Genomic DNA, 19,339 nt, shown 5'->3' with positions numbered 1-19,339 from the left:
TTAATTCTGAATTTACACTTAATTCAGGTGAATTTTGTATTGGGTCCAATCTGTAGCATGGAAAGTTTGCTATGTCTTTATAAATCTAATAATTGTTTGTTAAGAGATTAACTTTATTGGTATTGGTATGAATTATCTCAATCTACTTTTTGTGGTGTAATTTTTTTAAATTATTGTTATTCGATTTGTAAGGAAAAGTAAGTATGTTTTGCCGTTTCAACGAACGAAAACGAGTGAGTATTGCCAAAGTTATGTTTGAATTAAATATGACTTTAAAAGTTATAGGTTATGCCTGCATATAACAATAACTTATTCTACAACATATCAACATGGTTTACAAAAAAAAATTATATCACCAATGAGGTCATACCAGTGGCATTTTCATGGTCATGCTGTGTTGACCGCTTAGCATGATAGCATGATGTTTGGTTGCCTGCGAGGGCATAATTGATATGTTGATAACAGATCTAACCCGGAGATCTAATAATGTTGTAGAATCAAAATCTTCATTTTATGGACCATATTGAAGTCAAAGTAATTATCTATCCTATCCTGTATCATTTTATGGATAAAACTGACTCAAAATGTTATTGATGAAATCATTGCTATCTTAAACATCAGTTTTGTCTTTTCAACGGAAAAAAATCCGATGGAAAATAAAGTTTTTAGGGGCCAGCTATAATATGGGCATACTTTAATATATAATTATGTAGGCCTATTGTATTGAACAATGTACACCATATTTTGACATGCACTTATAGAAAATAAACAAATTATTGTCTTACACTATTAATTATAAATACTGTTAATGACACATAACTAAAGTGAAGTCACTTTCTGTCTTTTTTATTTGATTCATAAAATTACATTTAAACAAATTTAAACAAAATGATTGAAGACTGAGAAAACACACAATGTAGACTATAGAATGGAGTAAGTAAGATGCCATATCCATAGCTTTGCAGGAGTTTCAGACTAACATATTGTTGTATTTTCAGAAAGTCGTGTCATAAACGGTAATCACAATTCAGCATCAAAAAATAACATTCAAAGTACTTGCCAATGTAAAAATATGAAACATGAACTTCATCCATGGCGTTGTCTTTTTAAAGATAGACATGTCTTGTTTATAGAATTCGGGACGTACTGTTCACTACCACGAATTATATATTTCGTGGTATGGTTTCAGAAAGGCACTCCTTTTGAGAATACTATAAAGACTACTAAAAAATCACAAGAATGGTTTAAATTGGACAATCCCTTTACTTAGATTTGAAATAACCAGTATGTTTTCCAGTAGAACATAATACCGCGGTTTAAAACATTACACGGAGATAAATAATGTCTACTCAAAATAAATACAAAGGAAAATCAGGTATATGTTTAGTGCATTGAAAAAGCTGCTATTGTTTATTACTTTCGATATTATACATTTTTTAGGGTTTCAAAAAATCCATGTTCAATAATTAATTAATTATTTAATTAATTAATTAATTAATTAATTATATTGTATACTGGAATTTAACTATACTTGTACTCTTATTAATTTACATTTGTTTATACCTGGTGTCCCTAAAAGAGCTGTGTCGTCGGAAACTTAATTGTTTGGGTATTTTAACGCCACAACAAAATTAAACTGAGTAACTGGCGTAGTTGAGGAAAAAAATAGATATCATATAATACTTTTTGAATTTTGACAAATGACCACGCCGTTCCTGAAATATAAGAAATTTTCGAAACTCCATCAATTTCAAACATTTCCACGGATTCAAAATCATTCGATGATCTGTATTCGGAGTGCTAATCACTGCGCATGAGGCATCTATTGAGGCATCTATTGTCATTGATAGATATTTGATTGATAATGAGATGGTTTCGTAAACTTCTTTTATTTCAAAAACGGAGCGGTCAATATTGTCACAATTCAAAAAGTTTGCGATAACTGATATATTCCTCAACAACGTCGGTTATTTAGTTATGTTTGGTATGTGCCTTAAAATACCCAAACAATCCAGTTCCCGACGATACAGGTTTTTTTTTTCAGGGACACCCTGTATATATACATATACATATCTATAGTACATGCATTAGCCATTTTTGTATAAATAATGAATAATTTGATTATAGATTCTACTTAGGTAGTGGTTTCTTACCATTGTTTACATTGTCTTTCTTGTATCAATATATGTGATGCGATCAAGCAAAATCAGTCGGAACTCGGAAATATTAAATTTTCAGTTTTTTACAGGATAGTAAGAAGCATTAACAAAGCTGAATTTTGCAGAAAGTCCCATTGAAATTGAGCAACCAGTTCCAAAGATATGAGCAGTTAAAGAGGAAAACAGAATAAACAAAAGGAAACAAAAGGAAATAGTTCCTTTGTTTGACTATATCTCAAAATCAATATTTTCGAGTTCCGACTGATTTAACTTGATCGCATCACATATTACTTGTTAATTCGCCTTTCACTATTCTTTAGTTCAATCGAAGTAATTTGTTATTCCGTTATAGGCAGCTTTTTCGAGACGAGTAGCATAGAGCAGTGTACATCTTACTGTATTCTAAAACTAAATAACACCAAGAATGATTATTTATGTTAAAATTACCAGTCTAAACGCAGGACAACCGTTCTTTTGTTCTGCTTAGTCGCGCTAAAAGTCGATCGATACATGTTAAAATCAGCACAATTCCGAGATACACCTTTTGCTATGAAATTTATTTTCTCGGTCAAATATAAAGCAACATTTTTTTTTTCTTCAGTAATGTCAAATAAAAACATAGTGCTTGGATGAACATTTTTTTTTTTAAATCCTGGTGTTAAAATTAAGCATCAAATTGTGTCTTTTAGTGTGATATTTTTGATTTTTATAGGCCTTTAGTTCGCCCATGAGCTTTTTACAGAATTCATTTTTAGCGTCTCAAACTAATATAGTTTGCTAAAGAAAGATATTTCCCACCTCTGTAAAGCACATCGTGTGGGTCTATATATTATAGTTTTGTCAGAATTTCCGTTTTTATTTTACCCTTTTCCCTTCATCATGTTCATGCTCCGAAAATGTCAAACTCAGTACTCTATTTCGAGAGCAACCAGCAGAAATAATCGATATTTCAATTGTTGTCAACCAGGTTCCTTTTCCATTGAAAACCAGGATTGCCTGACCAGCGATTTGGTAGCCCAAATCCCCAATTCTGGTAAATGAGGTGAATTTAGGAAATTTGCTCACGTGATAGGCCTGCAATTTCAATTTATAGGGGCTATGGATTCCATGATTATGAAAACCATTTTGTCTGTTTGTTTACTTGTTTGTTTGTTTATTTACCTAGGATGAGGTCCATGGGAAAATCCAAACCTAGAAAAATTCGCGTGTTATTAGAGGGGATTTTAATTTTATGTCCCTCCTATCTCCAGGTGAATTTTGAATGACCCCCCCATCGCGGGTTGGCATTTTCATTACACCCTTCAGACTTGCGTTCGGGTTTGTGTAGGCCTATTTGTCATAATTTAGCGCTATAGGACCTACTTTCTAAATGTATAGCTATAGCCGTGCTATATAAATATTATAAGGTACCGGTATGTAAAATTATGTAGGCCTATGGGGGTTGGGTGGGTACTCAACACATTTGAACCATGACTTACAATGCAAGGCTCATTGTTGCCATAAATGATTTTTCCTTTAGGTCATTATAATAGTTGTTATAAACTTCCATGTTTAACCTTGTATTGTTTTGGCTGCTTCATTGTGACTTTCGGTGGCCAGCAATCACAAACAAAAGGCACTATACCCAGTCACCTTCATGACAATTGAAACACTAGATAATTTCTTTGCTATATTGAAGTTCTAGCAACACTGTATCCAGGCCGGGCACCCAGAGATATCGATCCACAATGCTAGTATTTCACGCGTGGATTTGAAAATTTTTCAGCTGGTAGTCAAAAATTATGGAATCAAAACGGAAATTCTGACAAAACTATGATATATCGCTCACGGTGATGTGCGTTAGAAAGTTGGGAAAATCCTTCTTTAGCGAACTATATTACTTTGAAAAGCTAAAAGGTTGATCCAAAAAAAGGCTCGCGGGCAGAGTTGAAGCCTATCAAAATCGAAAATCTTACACTAAATGACTGAATTTCACGACTAAGTTTAACACTAAGATTTGAAAAAAAATACAGTATCAAGCATTACAGTTTTTCCTGACATTTACTGAAAAAATGAAAATTATTGCTTTTCATTTGGCCGAGAACAAAAAATTTACACTGAAAAGGTGAAAAAACTCAAAATTTTGTTCATTTGAATACCAAATTCGATCGTTTGTATTGCCTTATTAAATGACTGAGTGAGCCTTGCAGAACAATAACAATCGGTTGTCCAGCGTCCTAACTGTTACGAGGGATAGTCAGCGTGTATTTTCTGGTCATTCCATCTGTGCTACTGGATCCACTTTTTGGAACAGTATAAATTTAAAAAAACGAAGACTTGCAAATCCATTAAACTTTTTCGTAATCAGCTTAAACGAAACATGATTTCAGTTTATGAATAACCTTTTTTTTTCTTTTTTTTTTTTATGGGGGAGAGTCCGTCTTGTCTTATTGGCTTTAATTGCATGTTAGGTCTCTTGTGATTTTGTTCTTTTTTTTACAACGAATTTTGTTTAGGGGTTGGTTTAATCAGGCCTCATTGGTCTTCCGGTCAACTCCTCCATATGTTCTTTTTTGCTTGCTGTTTATTTGGATGTACAATCTTTATATATGTATATAGAAATAAATAAATTTGATTTGAATTTGATTTGATTTGTACTTAGGAAAGAAAATTACAGAAAATATAATAGGCTCAATGAAAAGTATCCTAATTGTAAGTTTCATCAAAATTTTCAACTCTTTTTTGAGGTAATCAATTTCCCTTTAACAAAGGTTTCTTTTTGAACTAAAAGGCGACATTGCATTGTTTTAGTAACGTAAGTTTCCCATAGAAAACACACGGAGATTATTGAAATTGATGTAAAAAAAAAAGTTCACAAGATTTGATCGTCATAATTTCCAGAATGCCTTTGATTTATGAATAAAAAGGAGTAGCTAGTTTAGAGATACTTTCTTTTTGCCGATTCAATTCCAAGTACTGCCGATTTATATGGTTTTGACCCAACTGTATGAATAAGATCATTTCTATTAGTGTGTAGCTTCGTTGTTACTCATCGTAATATTTTATATTAATGATTACATACATGGGCATTACTTTTCTCACTTTTATTTTTTCTGTTCACTTTAATTTATGTAATGGAGGATGACCCGTCCCCACTTTTTCTCCCTGCACATTTGAAGATTTGGTATCAATGGACACCTCAATATTTTGCCCATTGATCCCATGAAACATTAGACCCAAAGTTATGAAAACAAAATATGATATAATTGGTAAATCTAAAGCAGTTACAGCAAATATCAGTAATGTGCTATACTACCGCATTTCTTACGTACAAAGAAAACAACAATTTCTACCTCCAATATCAAACTTTCTAATACAATAGAGAGGACTGAACTGACACACTTAAGGTGAACGACAAACACATACAGCACTTTTTGGTTTAAATTTAAATGATCACAATAAAGGAATAAATTGAATATATGAATACAAAATCCACCCAAGTACATACTTTGACATCAGAAATTGTTGCTTATACATGTACATAGGTATATCATGTGTATAAAAGTTGAGACCAAATCCGCCCTCTACGTACGTCTATTAAGCATGTGGAATAGATACCCAGCATGTAGGATACACATTTCTTTATTAGTTTTCTCGAAATCAGTTTCGATGGACTTGGGTGGGTTTTGTATTCAGGTATGCAATTAGATCTCAATTAATGAAACTTTGAGCCAGACCCTTGGGGGTAGGCTATATTTTAAAGGCGAGGGTTCGTCAAAGAAATCTTCATAAAGATTAGACCCCGAAGATTAGACCCCGAGCTAGCTACCCCTAACTGTTAACAAATTAAATTTCTGCGTTTTCGCTTAGTGAGAAAGTGTTGCTAGCACTTGGTGGCATGACTGGTACGGTGAGAACGTTTGATTCCATCACTTGTTACGGGGTAGCGTCGTTCGGAATAACTCTTAATTCGTTCTTAGTTGGTGCTTTAACAACTCCCCTCTTTATGGTTTGATTTATGCTATGAATTTTCCACATTCAGTGAGCTTAATATATTACAGCATTTACAAGTTATTACAGCTATAAACATTAAGATTTGACATTGAAAAAAAAAACACATTGTAAACCAGTGATTTACATTTACAGGTCAGACCCTAGGTAATCGTTACTAAAGGGTTACAAATATGACCCCTCCCTCTAAAAGTACAAAACATTTCTTAAAAAATTAAAAACCTGTGAATGAAGGAATCGTTTTTCTATGTAATTCGGTCCTTATTTTAAGTCTTTTGTGCTAGGATAGGTAATACTTCTTCTTGTGCCTCACTTATTTCAGCGATGAGTATAAAGCAGAGAGGGAAACATTAATACATTAACGACAATGGAATTATAGGCGTGTGTACTCCAAACAGTAACGCTTATCTAGGCTCTCTCCGAAAATGGCATATGGATACATTGAAAATTAGAACTTACATAAACATAATGTCACACTATAATAATCTAATTGCAAACATGTATTTTTATCTTCATATTGAAGAGTACTTTTATCTCCCAACAATATTATATTCTTAATATAGTTAGTCTACGGACATACCATTAGATTTGACTCTTTCAATGAGTCATTTAATTTATTGATACATTATGAGATAACATAATAATTATATGATTATTTGATTACGAGTTTTCGCCCCATAAAGGGGTTTAATTGAACAGTGCACATTAATTCATGCCGTTTATTGCCAACATTTTTTTCCTGTTCGAGTTGACTCTTGGTGCTTTTACATGTTTCCCTTAAAAACTACCATGACCACCTGAGAATATAATGGTGTACTTCCTTAACGCTATTAGTCGTTGTTTGCGCACTTTAACATCCCAACAGAAATTTAGTGTATTATGGCTTCTTTCTTGCAGATGTAGTTGAGGGGCCAAGAACATGGTGCGTCAATCCAATTTCCGGTATGCTGCTGTACTGCGACACAATTTTCCTGCTGACCACCATTGGGCTCTGGCTCGTTTGCGCCCCAGTTTGTAGGCTTAAAGTTTACCTTAAAACAACAACCAACAACATCAATGAGTACATGTATTGATAACAAACCTTGAATGTATCAAGTAGCTATACGCAGCTCTTCATCGGCCTGGTGGCGACCGAAGCTCTTTTTTTTTTCTAGACTCATTGCTCCCACTTGTGTTTTTGTGTGTTTGCAAATATTGAGACAAATAAAAATGACACACGAGAGGACTGGTATGGATTCTATTAAGCTAATCCCAAGGCTTTAATATAAGGGGTGTAATTTCTGCCTCTTATGAATGATTTTGGACGAGGGTGAAAATGCACAAAACTTTCGTTTTCATAATTATTGGCCTTAACTGAAATGAAGAACCGGATGATCTAGAAATATAACAACGATTATTTTATTGGGTTATTTGACTTTATTTGTATTAATATAAAGAAGTACACTGCAGTTTTATAGTTAAATATACGAAACTGTAAATAGCTGCGTAAAGCCTACTTGCTCCTGCCATCCCACTCGCCTGAAAAGCCTGTAAAGGAGCCGTGCATAGCATACCCATGCGCGCGGGTTTGGGGGAACAAACCTTTGTTATGTGTCATTTTAGTACTGTAGTGGGTCAGCGGGACAATTTTGATTTTGTTCCATCTCACTCGGTGGCCCTGTAGTTCATTGTCTGAGGCAAAAACTCCGCTAGAGGGCGTTTTCAAAATGGCCGCTAAATTACATTGAATTATGTGTTCAACCTTAAAAACATGTACTATTGAATGCGAACTGAGTCTCTTTTCAACTGTTTATTAATGACATAGGTACAAAACGGCACTATGACTGAATAAAGACTGTAATGGAAATGTATATGTAGAGGGCGCCTTTCATAATGGCTGCCAAATCCCATTAAATTACATGTTGAGACTTAAAGCAAATAATAATTAAAAGAAACTAATTCTGTTTTCAACTATTTATTAATAGCATAGGTACAAGACATGCTCCCCAAATTTAAAAGTGGCTCGAAGCTTGTAAGGTTCAAACAAATGGCAACACAGCGTAACATTTCAAACTTGCTCCAAAGGTCAGTATATTTGGCCAAATGTACATGGGTCAGAAACTAACACTAAAAGGCTCCTTTCGAAATTTATCTCAAATTGCTCTTTATGTAAAAACAAGTCAAATCAAGAAAATTTATCAAAAATACATTTTGCACATACCAGCATTACAAAATAGGTCATGGTCAATGGTTGCAATGGGGTTGACCTTTATTGGCAGCTTTTTTCAGTAACAAAGCATTCCAGACAGTGCTTATCATTACAGATACATAATATTCAGCTGGTTGGGATATTACTTCTTATTCCAATATTGATATGCATGTGTCACACGACAGATACATTCGCTGGAACGGGATCATCACACAATGACTATTCCTTATTTGACTATTGTTTTTACATGACGAGGAATTTTCGATGAAATCGGATCCTGTGTCATGTGTATGGCCAAAATAGTGACCAGACCACCATTATTATTTTACCATACTTTTTTTGCATATAACTCAAACACGGTATGGTAGGTCAAACTATGCTTTTTTTTTGTAATCCTTGAGACAAGAGAAATACTTTTGGTTTTTAACCAAATCTGAGCAAGTTTGAAACGATACTAAATATAATGACGTCAATGTCTCAACAAACATGGCAAAGCTCATCGCAGAAGTGAAAGCTTAGCATAGAAATGGACAGACTATTCGCAGTCTTCATGGCCATTATCAATCATCCACAGGGTATAGTGTTAGCAATGTTATCAAAAATGTATCAATGATGACTGGATAGGCGCTGGCCAGGAATGCCATTAATAAAACAATAGACGATGTAATAGTATCCAATTCCAGACCCTCACGTCCAAATCTGGCCTACAAATCGTAGCATTCGACCCCTTTGAATTACGCTGTTATTCACCAAAAATCGTAAAATATATAAAGTTCTGTAAAGTCGCTCTATTATAAATTAGATTGGCGGGAAGAGTTTAGAAAGAGGCGGGAATTAAACCAGGTCCCATAGTCAGCTAACATCATAGCACTATCGCCGACGAGATATTGTCGGCCGTATCACATACGACATTTTTAACATTTTTGAGAAAATTGGTACATTAGTTTGTTATGTTCTTCATTGACTATATATTCACTAAAAACCATGCATCAAAGTGGCTTAATTAATAAGATATTAATTAATTTAATTATGTCGTATTCGTATCACATACGACATTTTTAACATTTTTGAGAAAATTGGTACATTAGTTTGTTATGTTCTTCATTGACTATATATTCACTAAAAACCATGCATCAAAGTGGCTTAATTAGTAAGATATTAATTAATTTAATTATGTCGTATTTGTACAACCTTAAAATATCTATATCACGTAACGACGTATTTGCCAATCACCCGGTATGTCTATGTGCAATTTGAAGAATTCGCCGTTTCACATAGTGACGTATTTGCGCGACTTTGTCATTGCACGGTAGAATATATTGCTGTTTGGTGTTTGGTTTAACGTGCACTTCAGCTAGGCCTGACCTAATTATCAGCACACTTCAACAATTATTCCCCTGCCATTAGGATATATCCCCAGCAGCTCCCTATTTTACACCTGGGTGGAGTGAAGCAATTGGGAATTAACTCAAGGACGCAACACACTGGCCGTGGTGAGGCTCGAACCCTCAACCTTTCGATAATGAAGCTCGCGCCAGAACCATTGGACCACCGTAAATAACCCAACTTGTTCACATTTTAATAAGAATCGCAATTCATGTGATAACTGTGCTTAAGTAGCTGATACGTTTAGGATTAATTTGGTATAATAAAACGTCATTATGCAGGTCAAGCATTAGTCATAACAACGCGTCCTTTGTAAAATGCAATTCCTAATAATGTCTTTTTTTTTTCAGAAATGATTTGTTTCCGTTGTACCTGCATCTAATTATTGTGGTCCAATAAAAGTATAGTATTTGTTAATAAAAGTATAGGCTTATGCTTACCTGGCTGTTGTCAGTCCATTCAAACGCACCCTCCGTTGTACTATCTGTGAATCCTATCCAGTACCCATTTCCAGACATAATATCTGAAAACAATGACACAATGAACCCATGTATAAATCGATGGTTGAGAAACAGAAAGCCTTAACCCACAATGACCTGCTCTCATAAAATGAGCATAAAGTTGATTTAAAATTCTTATTTTATATCCTTTAAAATCATACCTAACATGCTAAGATGGCTCCTTGCCTCGGTCTTCAAAAATTTATATTTCGAAATTATAATACAACATGCCGCCCCCCCCCCCCTCTCCAAAAAATGTGGTGCCAGAAAAATTATCATTCGACCCATTTGACACTAAATTAACACTGTGATCAAGTACTGTTTCTGGTACAAAAGAAACGTCAGGTTTTAATAAAGAACACATCGTTGGACAACTGCTTCAATGTTCATGACCTTTACCTTTAATTATGCAGTGTCAGATGGGCAACGTACAGTTTTGGTTTGACGAATCGCTACTAACACTATGCTATCGACAAATAATTATAGAGCTTTCCATCATGTTGCTTTGCGTATCATTTTTATATGCAATTGTCCAAAATTAATTTTCGTCATCATCGTCATCGCCATAATCATCATTACCAAGACCAAAACTTTCATCATCACCATTATCATCGTCATCATCATCTTCACCGTCATAATCATTACCATCATCACATTAATATTACCATTGATAAATTTCCTCTCGCCTTCGCTGTGGATGCTCGCCAAATGACCATTACGACCTTCACATGTACCTTCTGCCTCATCGAAGCTTATTGGGTTTTCGATAGCTCGGTAACAATGATTACCAAATAGTTTCCAACCACCGTCACAGGTCGCTTGTCATTGAAAACATTAACAAACAAAAATAATTTCATTCTAGGTACTTTAAGGTGGCGAAAACACATAGTAACGTGAAGGTAAGTGCACATCTCGCTTTACTTGGCGTTTGGACCATGTTTGGACTAGACTCCCCTGAGTGAATTGCTTATGTATGGTTCGGCACTCGTCTCGAATAACGATTCTGTGTTTTTCTCTGCACTATATTATTGTTTTGCCGGTACCTATTTATACACGTGGGCGGAGAGAGATAATCGAGGTTTAAGGGCCTTGTTACTCTAGTGGCACATCACAACATGATAACACCATCGCCGGGTTCGAACTCACAACCATGGCAACCGTAAACGTGATTCGAAATACCTACAATTGTAAGATTGGCACTTATCGGTTACTATAGTTATGTTGCCTCATAGGGGCATGGTTTGAAAATTTAGAAAATCCCATAGAAAAATTTCCGAAAAATGACTTGTGTCACAAGTCCACCCCCCCCCCCTCCTTCAGGCCCGGTGCGCCCCCTCCCCAATATCATGGTCGGTGTCCCCAAATCGGATAACTCACGCTAAGCTACTGGGTTACTCAGACAATTTGCGCCACGTTCCAATACCTTTATATCGTATTAAATACGGGAGACAGGGGATATCATTATTATAATAAGGGAAGAAAGTCCTGTTTTAGAAGCAGGAGGAAACCCGAGAATATGTAGAAAACATGCGTTGTACAAAATTTTGAATGGAGATATGATGCATGACCTCAAAATATTAGACAGTTCTTTCTTAACCTTTTTTTGGCTATATATTAATTATAGTAATGTATTAAAAATATTATATTTAAGCTCTTTTGTACCTTCAAACGGTTTCACTGTAGCATGGATAGAGCATTTGCGATTTTCACTAATACCATCATTTATTCGGTAGCTGCCGTTAACTGCCATGAAAGAATTTCCTTCCAGAGAACTCCATTGCACTGGACTGTTCCAAGCGTAATTACATGCCAAAACACCGTACTGTGAAGCCCATCCAATCATATCTCCAGCTTGAACTTCAATATGATGACTTTCAGGGACACTATAGTTTAGAGGCTTGTCAATCTGATCTTCTGAGATGTCAAGAGTATTGATACCGACAACTTGAAACCAATCTTCGGAAACATGCCTCCATATTATGGCTATAATATGAAACACATAGGGAGATAGTATTAACTGTTGTCCATGATCGTAAATGTTATCAAGTTTGATAATATGTTTAGTATTGTACGGTGCACGTAGCTAAGTTGAGACCAATACAGAAAAAGCTATCGCACGATTTAGGGAAAAAACAATTGCGGCATATTTTCATCACTAGTAGGACGCCCCTTACTTGCTTTGTTCAGTATAGATATGCAGATATGAATGTTTAAAAACGTGTGTTCGTTTTTATATTAGAAAAAAAGTCAATTAAACCATTAAAAAATGAAAAAGTTTTAAATTTTGAATGTATCTTACATTGATAGCAATTGGTTAAATATTATTCATCTAATAGGCCAACTATTTTTACCATGATGTGGCAGTGACGTCAGTGCGTATTTCATTGGGCACAACTTCAAATCGCTACGTGTACACACGTACGCAGTTAGAGACTCCGCATAGATGCGTGCGGGAAACAGCTGCCTCAACGCGTTGACGTCACGGCCACATCAGGGTGCTAAATGACATGGTCAAAATGAATACCTCTCAACATATGAGCCGCTTTTGGGTAGAGATTCCATTGTGCGATGATCCCGTTACAGCGAATGTATTTGTCGGGTGACACATGTACAACAATATTTGAATAGTGAGTAATATCCCAGCCAGCTAAACAATATTTATCTGCAATTATAAATTTGTCTGTATAAATTCAGTAATCTACCAGCTGCCATCATTTCAATGATGTTGTTGTCTGGGCGATATGTTTACAGAGAAGTGCACTATTAAAATCATCTCCTGGCAAATAAATAGAACCTATATACAGTCAGCCACCTGCACAACCGATTCTTTAGAAATGCTTAGTCGCGCTAAAAGTCGATCGATACATGTTAAAATCAGCACAATTCTGAGATACACCTTTTTGCTATGAAATAAATTTTCTCGGCCAAGTATAAAGCAATATTATATTATATATTATTATATAAGTATCATTTTTTGTGCATATTCTTCTGTTCAAAAACTACATTAATCTTCTGTCTGACCAGTCAGCTCAATCGGCAGAGCCTTGAATGACAAAGGGCACTGGTTCGAATCTTGATTACTGACACTTTTTTGCCCCCCTTTGTACTAACTATAAAAAGTTTTCCCAGAGTATTTCGACTTATATCATTCATATTCATAAAAAGTACAGTTTAAATTCGTCCTAAAAATCGAAGTCGCACAAACTCAAAACCAATTTCATTATTCGGCCATTGGATTTCATATTTGTATCAGTATAGTTCAGATTTGTATCATTGATGTTTGTCAAATCTATGTTAAATTTCGTCACGTGTACACGTGGCGATGGTTACTGAATCGTAAAAGCAATTTCGTCTTTTGTCATTTATTTAAAGACATGTCAGTTATATTTTCAGGTGACAAATGTATGTATAATATGCCTATTAAAAATGACATCTAGGGAGCAAGATATTATTCTTGCTGAGAGTGATGTGCTGGTAACCTCTCCTCTCCAGGGTTTATTTATGCCATTGCTGTGCCTGCCATGCCACGGTTTGATGTTCCATCCACTGTTTTAAATATGTTGCTTCGTATATTATCATGTTAGTTCTATTGTACTATGTTCCGTGCAATACCAATTTTTAGCCAGCCAATTTTTATGTTTATGGGGCGTGATATTTATCTCGTCGAGAGTGATGTGCTGGCAACCTCTCCTCTCCTGGGCTTTCTCAATTTTGTCGCATTTTCTCTCCTGAGCGGGTTTTCGCGGAAAGGTGTGATATGCTCGATACGCTGTTTGATTGATTGTATTATTCTGATTGTTATAATTATCTGTATATTTAATTTATATTGCTATGTTGTATTTGGTGATAATAATTGCTCTGTGTATATTTAGTCAAACCCTGCCCATTTGTCATTTCTATTTAGGGAGCAAGACATTTGAAATATTGCTGAGAGTGATGTGCTGGCAACCTCTCCTCTCCAGGGCTTTTACCATTTTTTTTTTTTTTTTTTTCGTCTGTGCCAGTCACAGCTTTTTGATTGTTTTTATGCGGTGGTGTGCTCGAAATGCTGTTTTTGGGTTGTAGTGCAATTCTATTTTAAACTCTGTGTATATTTACATTTTATTTGCTTATTATGTGCTTATTGATATTATGAAATATGTTCTAAAGTCATTCTCCTCGTCGCTTCATATGTGCCTTTTGTCGTGCCTCCTTGCTTTTTTTTTTTGGCTCATGGGAAGCGGCGTGGATTATGACTTTTTGTTTATATTGTTGTGTTTAAAATTTTGTTTATTATTTAAAATGAAAAAAAAATTGTATTTGTTAGGCCCTTAAATTTTCTTTGTTTGTAGCTTAAGATATTTTAATATGTTTCTGGTTGTGTAAAGCGCCTAGAGGCATTTGCATTAGGCGCTATATTAAATCTGTCTTTATTATTATTATTATTATTAATAAAAATGAGTGATTATTTCTGCTCGTTGCACGAGATACCGTTTTTCACAGCTGTCCCATAGGTACAAAAAAATGAGTTTTGAAGCTGGAGCATAAAGTATGTAAAGTATGTAAAAGGATGCACAAAAGTGTAACACGAGTTTTCATGGAATTGCCCATCCCTTGTATGATATCAAAAAAAGAAGAACGACAACACAGAATTGCCAGAAAAGCAATCCAGAATAATTCCCCAACAAAAAGACTTAGACTTATACCAATTTCAAGTATAATCTTTAACAAGATTAGACATATTATGTCTAATCTTTGTAACAATTTATTGGATTAAAAAAGTAAATTATATGAGCTCATCAGCATAAGTAAAAGATACAATAAATATAAAAATGTTTAAAACAAAAACAGACCAAAAAGAACCCGCAAGAATGAACGCACGATTAATATAAGCCAAAGAATTAAGGTACCAGTTGTGTTCACCCATGTATATCCTAAAATGAGACAAATATGTCCAAATTAAAACTAACAGCTAATACCTGTACTCTTTAGCTCTGATTTAAGACTTTATTTGTTGAAATTCGAATTAAAGAAACGGTGATCTAAAACCTAATGAAGAAACGAAATCAAAAGTTCCACTTTTATGTTCTAATCAAAAAGCATGACGCACGTTTTAACGTGCTAATCAATGGAAGCACGACGCTAGTTCTTTTGTTCGCGAACGCTTTTTGTACAAATCAATAGGGCATGCAATGGCGCAAACTGCAACTTTTAAAATCTTCTTGGGTTTTGGGCTATTGGCTGCTGGTTCCTATTATGACATATATGTCTTTGATTAGGATATACACTGGTGAACATAACTGGTACCTTAATTTTTTGGCTTACTGTATATTGTATATAGGCCTATGAGACGAAATTAAATGAAACGATAATGAATTTCAATGACAAATGACGAATTTGCTTTTGCAAAAGGGATCGTTAGGTATTTTCAGACGAATTTGAACTGCAATTTGGCGAAAATCAATGACGCAAACACGAAATTGAATGCTACAATAATGTTTAATGGCACAATAGTGAAATTGAACTGGAGTTTCTGGCTCGAAGATTTTTCGGGACTAGATTGAAATGTATTTTGTACAATAATCAATAACCAAATACTCTGGGAACACCTATATTAGTTAATTTAGTTTATTTTGCAGGACTAGCAATTTCATACCATTTACATTAAAATCAGGCCAGGTCCTCCTTCCAACTAAACTAATAGACTTTGTGTTGTTATGATATTGATCGTGGTTCCGATTACAAATAGCTTTTTTGACAATTTGATTTGCAACGCGGAACCATCATACTTCTTACCTTCAACTGTTTGCACTTTAGCCAGAAGAGCGTATCTGCGACTCCAATAAGTATAATTATAAGTACTGTACGTTCCGTTAACCTCTAAAGAAGAGATTGCCACATCATTGAATCGCTTATATGTATCTCTTAGTCCACTTTCATATCTATCAAATGTCACAACACCATATTGAGCGGCCCATCCAATTACATCTCCAGGTTGTACTTCAATACGTGAATTTTCAGGGACACTGTAGGTTGTGAGCTGGTTTTTCTGATTTGCAGAAATGCTGATAGTATTAATACCAACGATTCGAAAATCCTCCGTGTTGTAATCAACATGTCTCCATATTATGGCTGTATAGGAAAGGAAACAGGATAAATGAGCTGTATGAAAACGTGTTCAATTACCTCTTAATCTAATTGGTATCATCTATAGGGAAATGAGATATACAAAGCAGGTTTTCAAAGTATATGATTTGTAGAATGATCCTTTGCAAAACACCAAAGTGTTATTTTTCAATAATTTATTGATTCAGATAATGAAAATTTTTGTGGCTGCTTTGACCAACAATACCTCGTATAACCTTAATACACTCCCACAATCTATAATAGGTCACAAAATATACAAATGGTGTTTTTATAAGCCGGCCTTTTGAAGGCCGGCTTGTATTGTTTTCGCCTGATTTGTTTCTTTCTTTCTTTCTTTCTTTCTTTCTTTCCGGTCAAAATCATTAAAAATGTCAAACATTGTCCAAAGTATATCGACCTTGGTACCAAAATGTGGCAAATATCACAAGAAAAGGTAAAGTAAAGGTGGTGTTACTTTTGTAATTGGACCTTTCTGTTTAAAGTTATATGCAAATTAGCTAATAAGTTATATGTAAACCGGCTAGGTTTAGATCTATAGCTAGATCTAGTTTTATTTGGGGTCAGAGGTCATTAAGGGGTCACTTCCTGTCTAAAACCAAATGTCGTTATCATTTTTTATTAGCCAGGAAAACATAGCAGAGAGCCGGTATGTTCACCCATGAATTGCTGTTACCCAGTGTACATGTGGTATTTTGGCCGGCCGGCTTGTTCGTGTTGTATGCAACACTAGCTATTTTGTTTCCGCAGTATACAGTGAATCCGGTAAAAAAGGTTAGCATCCTTGCTGCTCTTAAAATGAATGTTTATTTATTTATTTATTTATTTATTTATTTATTTATTTATTTATTTAATTATTTATTTATTTATTTATTTATTTATTTACAAATTCAAAGTATAGACCTCTGGCAAGGCAACCGTTACTTAAAGTTTCACGGAATACCCTCACTTACGATCATTGGGTAAAGCGATCATCAGACGGATACTTTGTCATGTGTGTGTGTGTGTGTTTGGTTCGCTCTCGTAGGAGCAGGGTCATTGCTAAAAGCTTGTCCCTCTGGTTGCAAAAAGTCTGTTCAAAAGAACAGGAACTGGGTAACTTTTGGTCGCTGTGTAAGCCGACCCACTTTGGTTGGTCAATCTGAAGTGACTTCTCTGAAGACTTGTGTTTCAACGTAGTCGCCTGTGGCAGCCATGTAAGGCGCGTATCGGTTTTATACTAGCTTGCACTAGTCCGAGTCGTCGGGACCCTTATAGCAAACTGCCAAGCCTTGTATATAGTAAATTCGTCGTCCGTATTCCATAGTGGCGTATAGTGGGGCGCCGCGAATAAACAACTTTTCGAGAAAATCGGGTTTGAAGAAATGCCAATTTAAAATCGAGTTGTGTAAATCAGACATTCATTATATTTTGTAAATGATGTGAAATTTCTGTAGTAAACTAAATAGATTTTATTGTTATATATTTTCAAAAGAAATAAATACATACTTTTGCTGGCAAACTGACAATAAAACTATACGTCACTATGGAAAACGAACAAAACGCAATACCTAACCTTTTTTTAGTATTCCATAGGGCGTATCGACCATACGCCACTTTTTATACATATTTTATAATTATGAAATATCGGCAAAAATGAAAAACATCGTATTCCATAGTGGCGTATAGGTCCGATACGCGTACGCCACTATGACATACGATGTTTTTCATTTTTGCCGATATTTCATAATTATAAAATGTGTATAAAAAGTGGCGTATGGTCGATACGCCACTATGGAATACGAAAAAATGTCACTTTGGAACTATACGCCACATTTAATTAATCAATTACTAATTAATTAGCTAATTATGACTGATGAGACTTATAAAAAATGAAAGAGAACATCATTAAAAACATATGTGCCAATTTTCAAAAAAATGACCAAAAATCACTATACGCCACTATGGAATACAGCCGACGAATTATTCCCCCAGTCCGTTAACCGGTCAAGCCAGTACAACGAACCATAATGGGATAATGTTACTATGTGGTATAACTTTGGTTCGACCTTATGCTGCTGGAAAGCTCGGGATAGCTTGGGTGCTTCGACACAACAGGTAGGCTCATGTGCAGTGACACGGCGGTGTGCACATTCAAACGTCTAGCTGTCGCCGCCCTCGTCACTATCCTTAACCTTCTTAGCGCAATAGGTCTTGCCTCTATTGTACCTTCGCGTGCTCGTACCGTCACTTCCCGACCGCCACTCACGACGAGTCGGTGATTGATGAGTCGAGTGAGTGATAATTTGTCATGATTTCAAATTTACAGAAATGTTTATACAAGTATATACATTCTGTGGTGTCGAAAACATGACAAACCAAGCCAACCAGAACAGTCTCTACTCCAAAAGTAGTCGAGAGTGCTCAACCACTAAAAAAAATAGTGGGGGCGTATTATAACAAGTTTACTTTACAAGTGACTAACTTTGGAATTTAGAGTGCTCAAACCCACTACAGGTGAGCTATAGAAACAATTTCAAAGTATAGACCTCTGGCAAGGCAACCGTTACTTTAAATTTGTTTCTATAGCTCACCTGTAATGGGTTTGAGCACTCTAAATTCCAAAGTTAGTCACTTGTAAAGTAAACTTGTTATTTATTTATTTATTTATTTATTTATTTATTTATTTATTTATTTATTTATTTATTTATTTATTTAATTAATTATTTAATTATTTAATTATTTAATTATTTATTTATTTATTTATTTATTTATTTATTTATTTATTTATTTATTTATTTATTTATTTATTTATTTATTTATTTATTTATTTATTTATTTATTTCTGCCACATAGCCCATATCGTTATCTCATATAATATCATACACGTACGTTTATTGTAAAATCGATCAAGTATAATATCCATTTCACTACAGATAAAAAGAGCTTTACAAATGAATCAATAAAACGAGGAAATACCTTTAAGAGTTCCAGTCGCGTGTGGGTAGAAAGTC

At 34.8% G+C, this 19,339-nt stretch overlaps 1 protein-coding gene across 1 annotated transcript in view; it reads right to left on the bottom strand.

Moving 5' to 3' along the window:
* The window catches only part of LOC140143033 (hyalin-like), a 30,744-nt gene that overhangs the window by 1,533 nt on the left and 9,872 nt on the right, over window positions 1-19,339 (bottom strand). The window contains exons 14-17 of the mRNA XM_072165073.1: window positions 15,999-16,334; window positions 11,886-12,206; window positions 10,889-11,041; window positions 10,164-10,246 (exon numbers count right to left, since the gene is read on the bottom strand). Of these exons, the coding sequence (XP_072021174.1) occupies window positions 10,164-10,246; window positions 10,889-11,041; window positions 11,886-12,206; window positions 15,999-16,334 (893 nt within the window). The remainder of the gene's footprint in view (window positions 1-10,163; window positions 10,247-10,888; window positions 11,042-11,885; window positions 12,207-15,998; window positions 16,335-19,339) is intronic.

This window comes from Amphiura filiformis, chromosome 2 (assembly GCF_039555335.1).
Source record: "Amphiura filiformis chromosome 2, Afil_fr2py, whole genome shotgun sequence".
In the NCBI taxonomy this organism is placed as follows: domain Eukaryota; kingdom Metazoa; phylum Echinodermata; class Ophiuroidea; order Amphilepidida; family Amphiuridae; genus Amphiura; species Amphiura filiformis.
The sequence above is the reverse complement of the archived record's forward strand: the minus strand, read 5'-3'. Positions and strand labels throughout refer to the sequence as shown.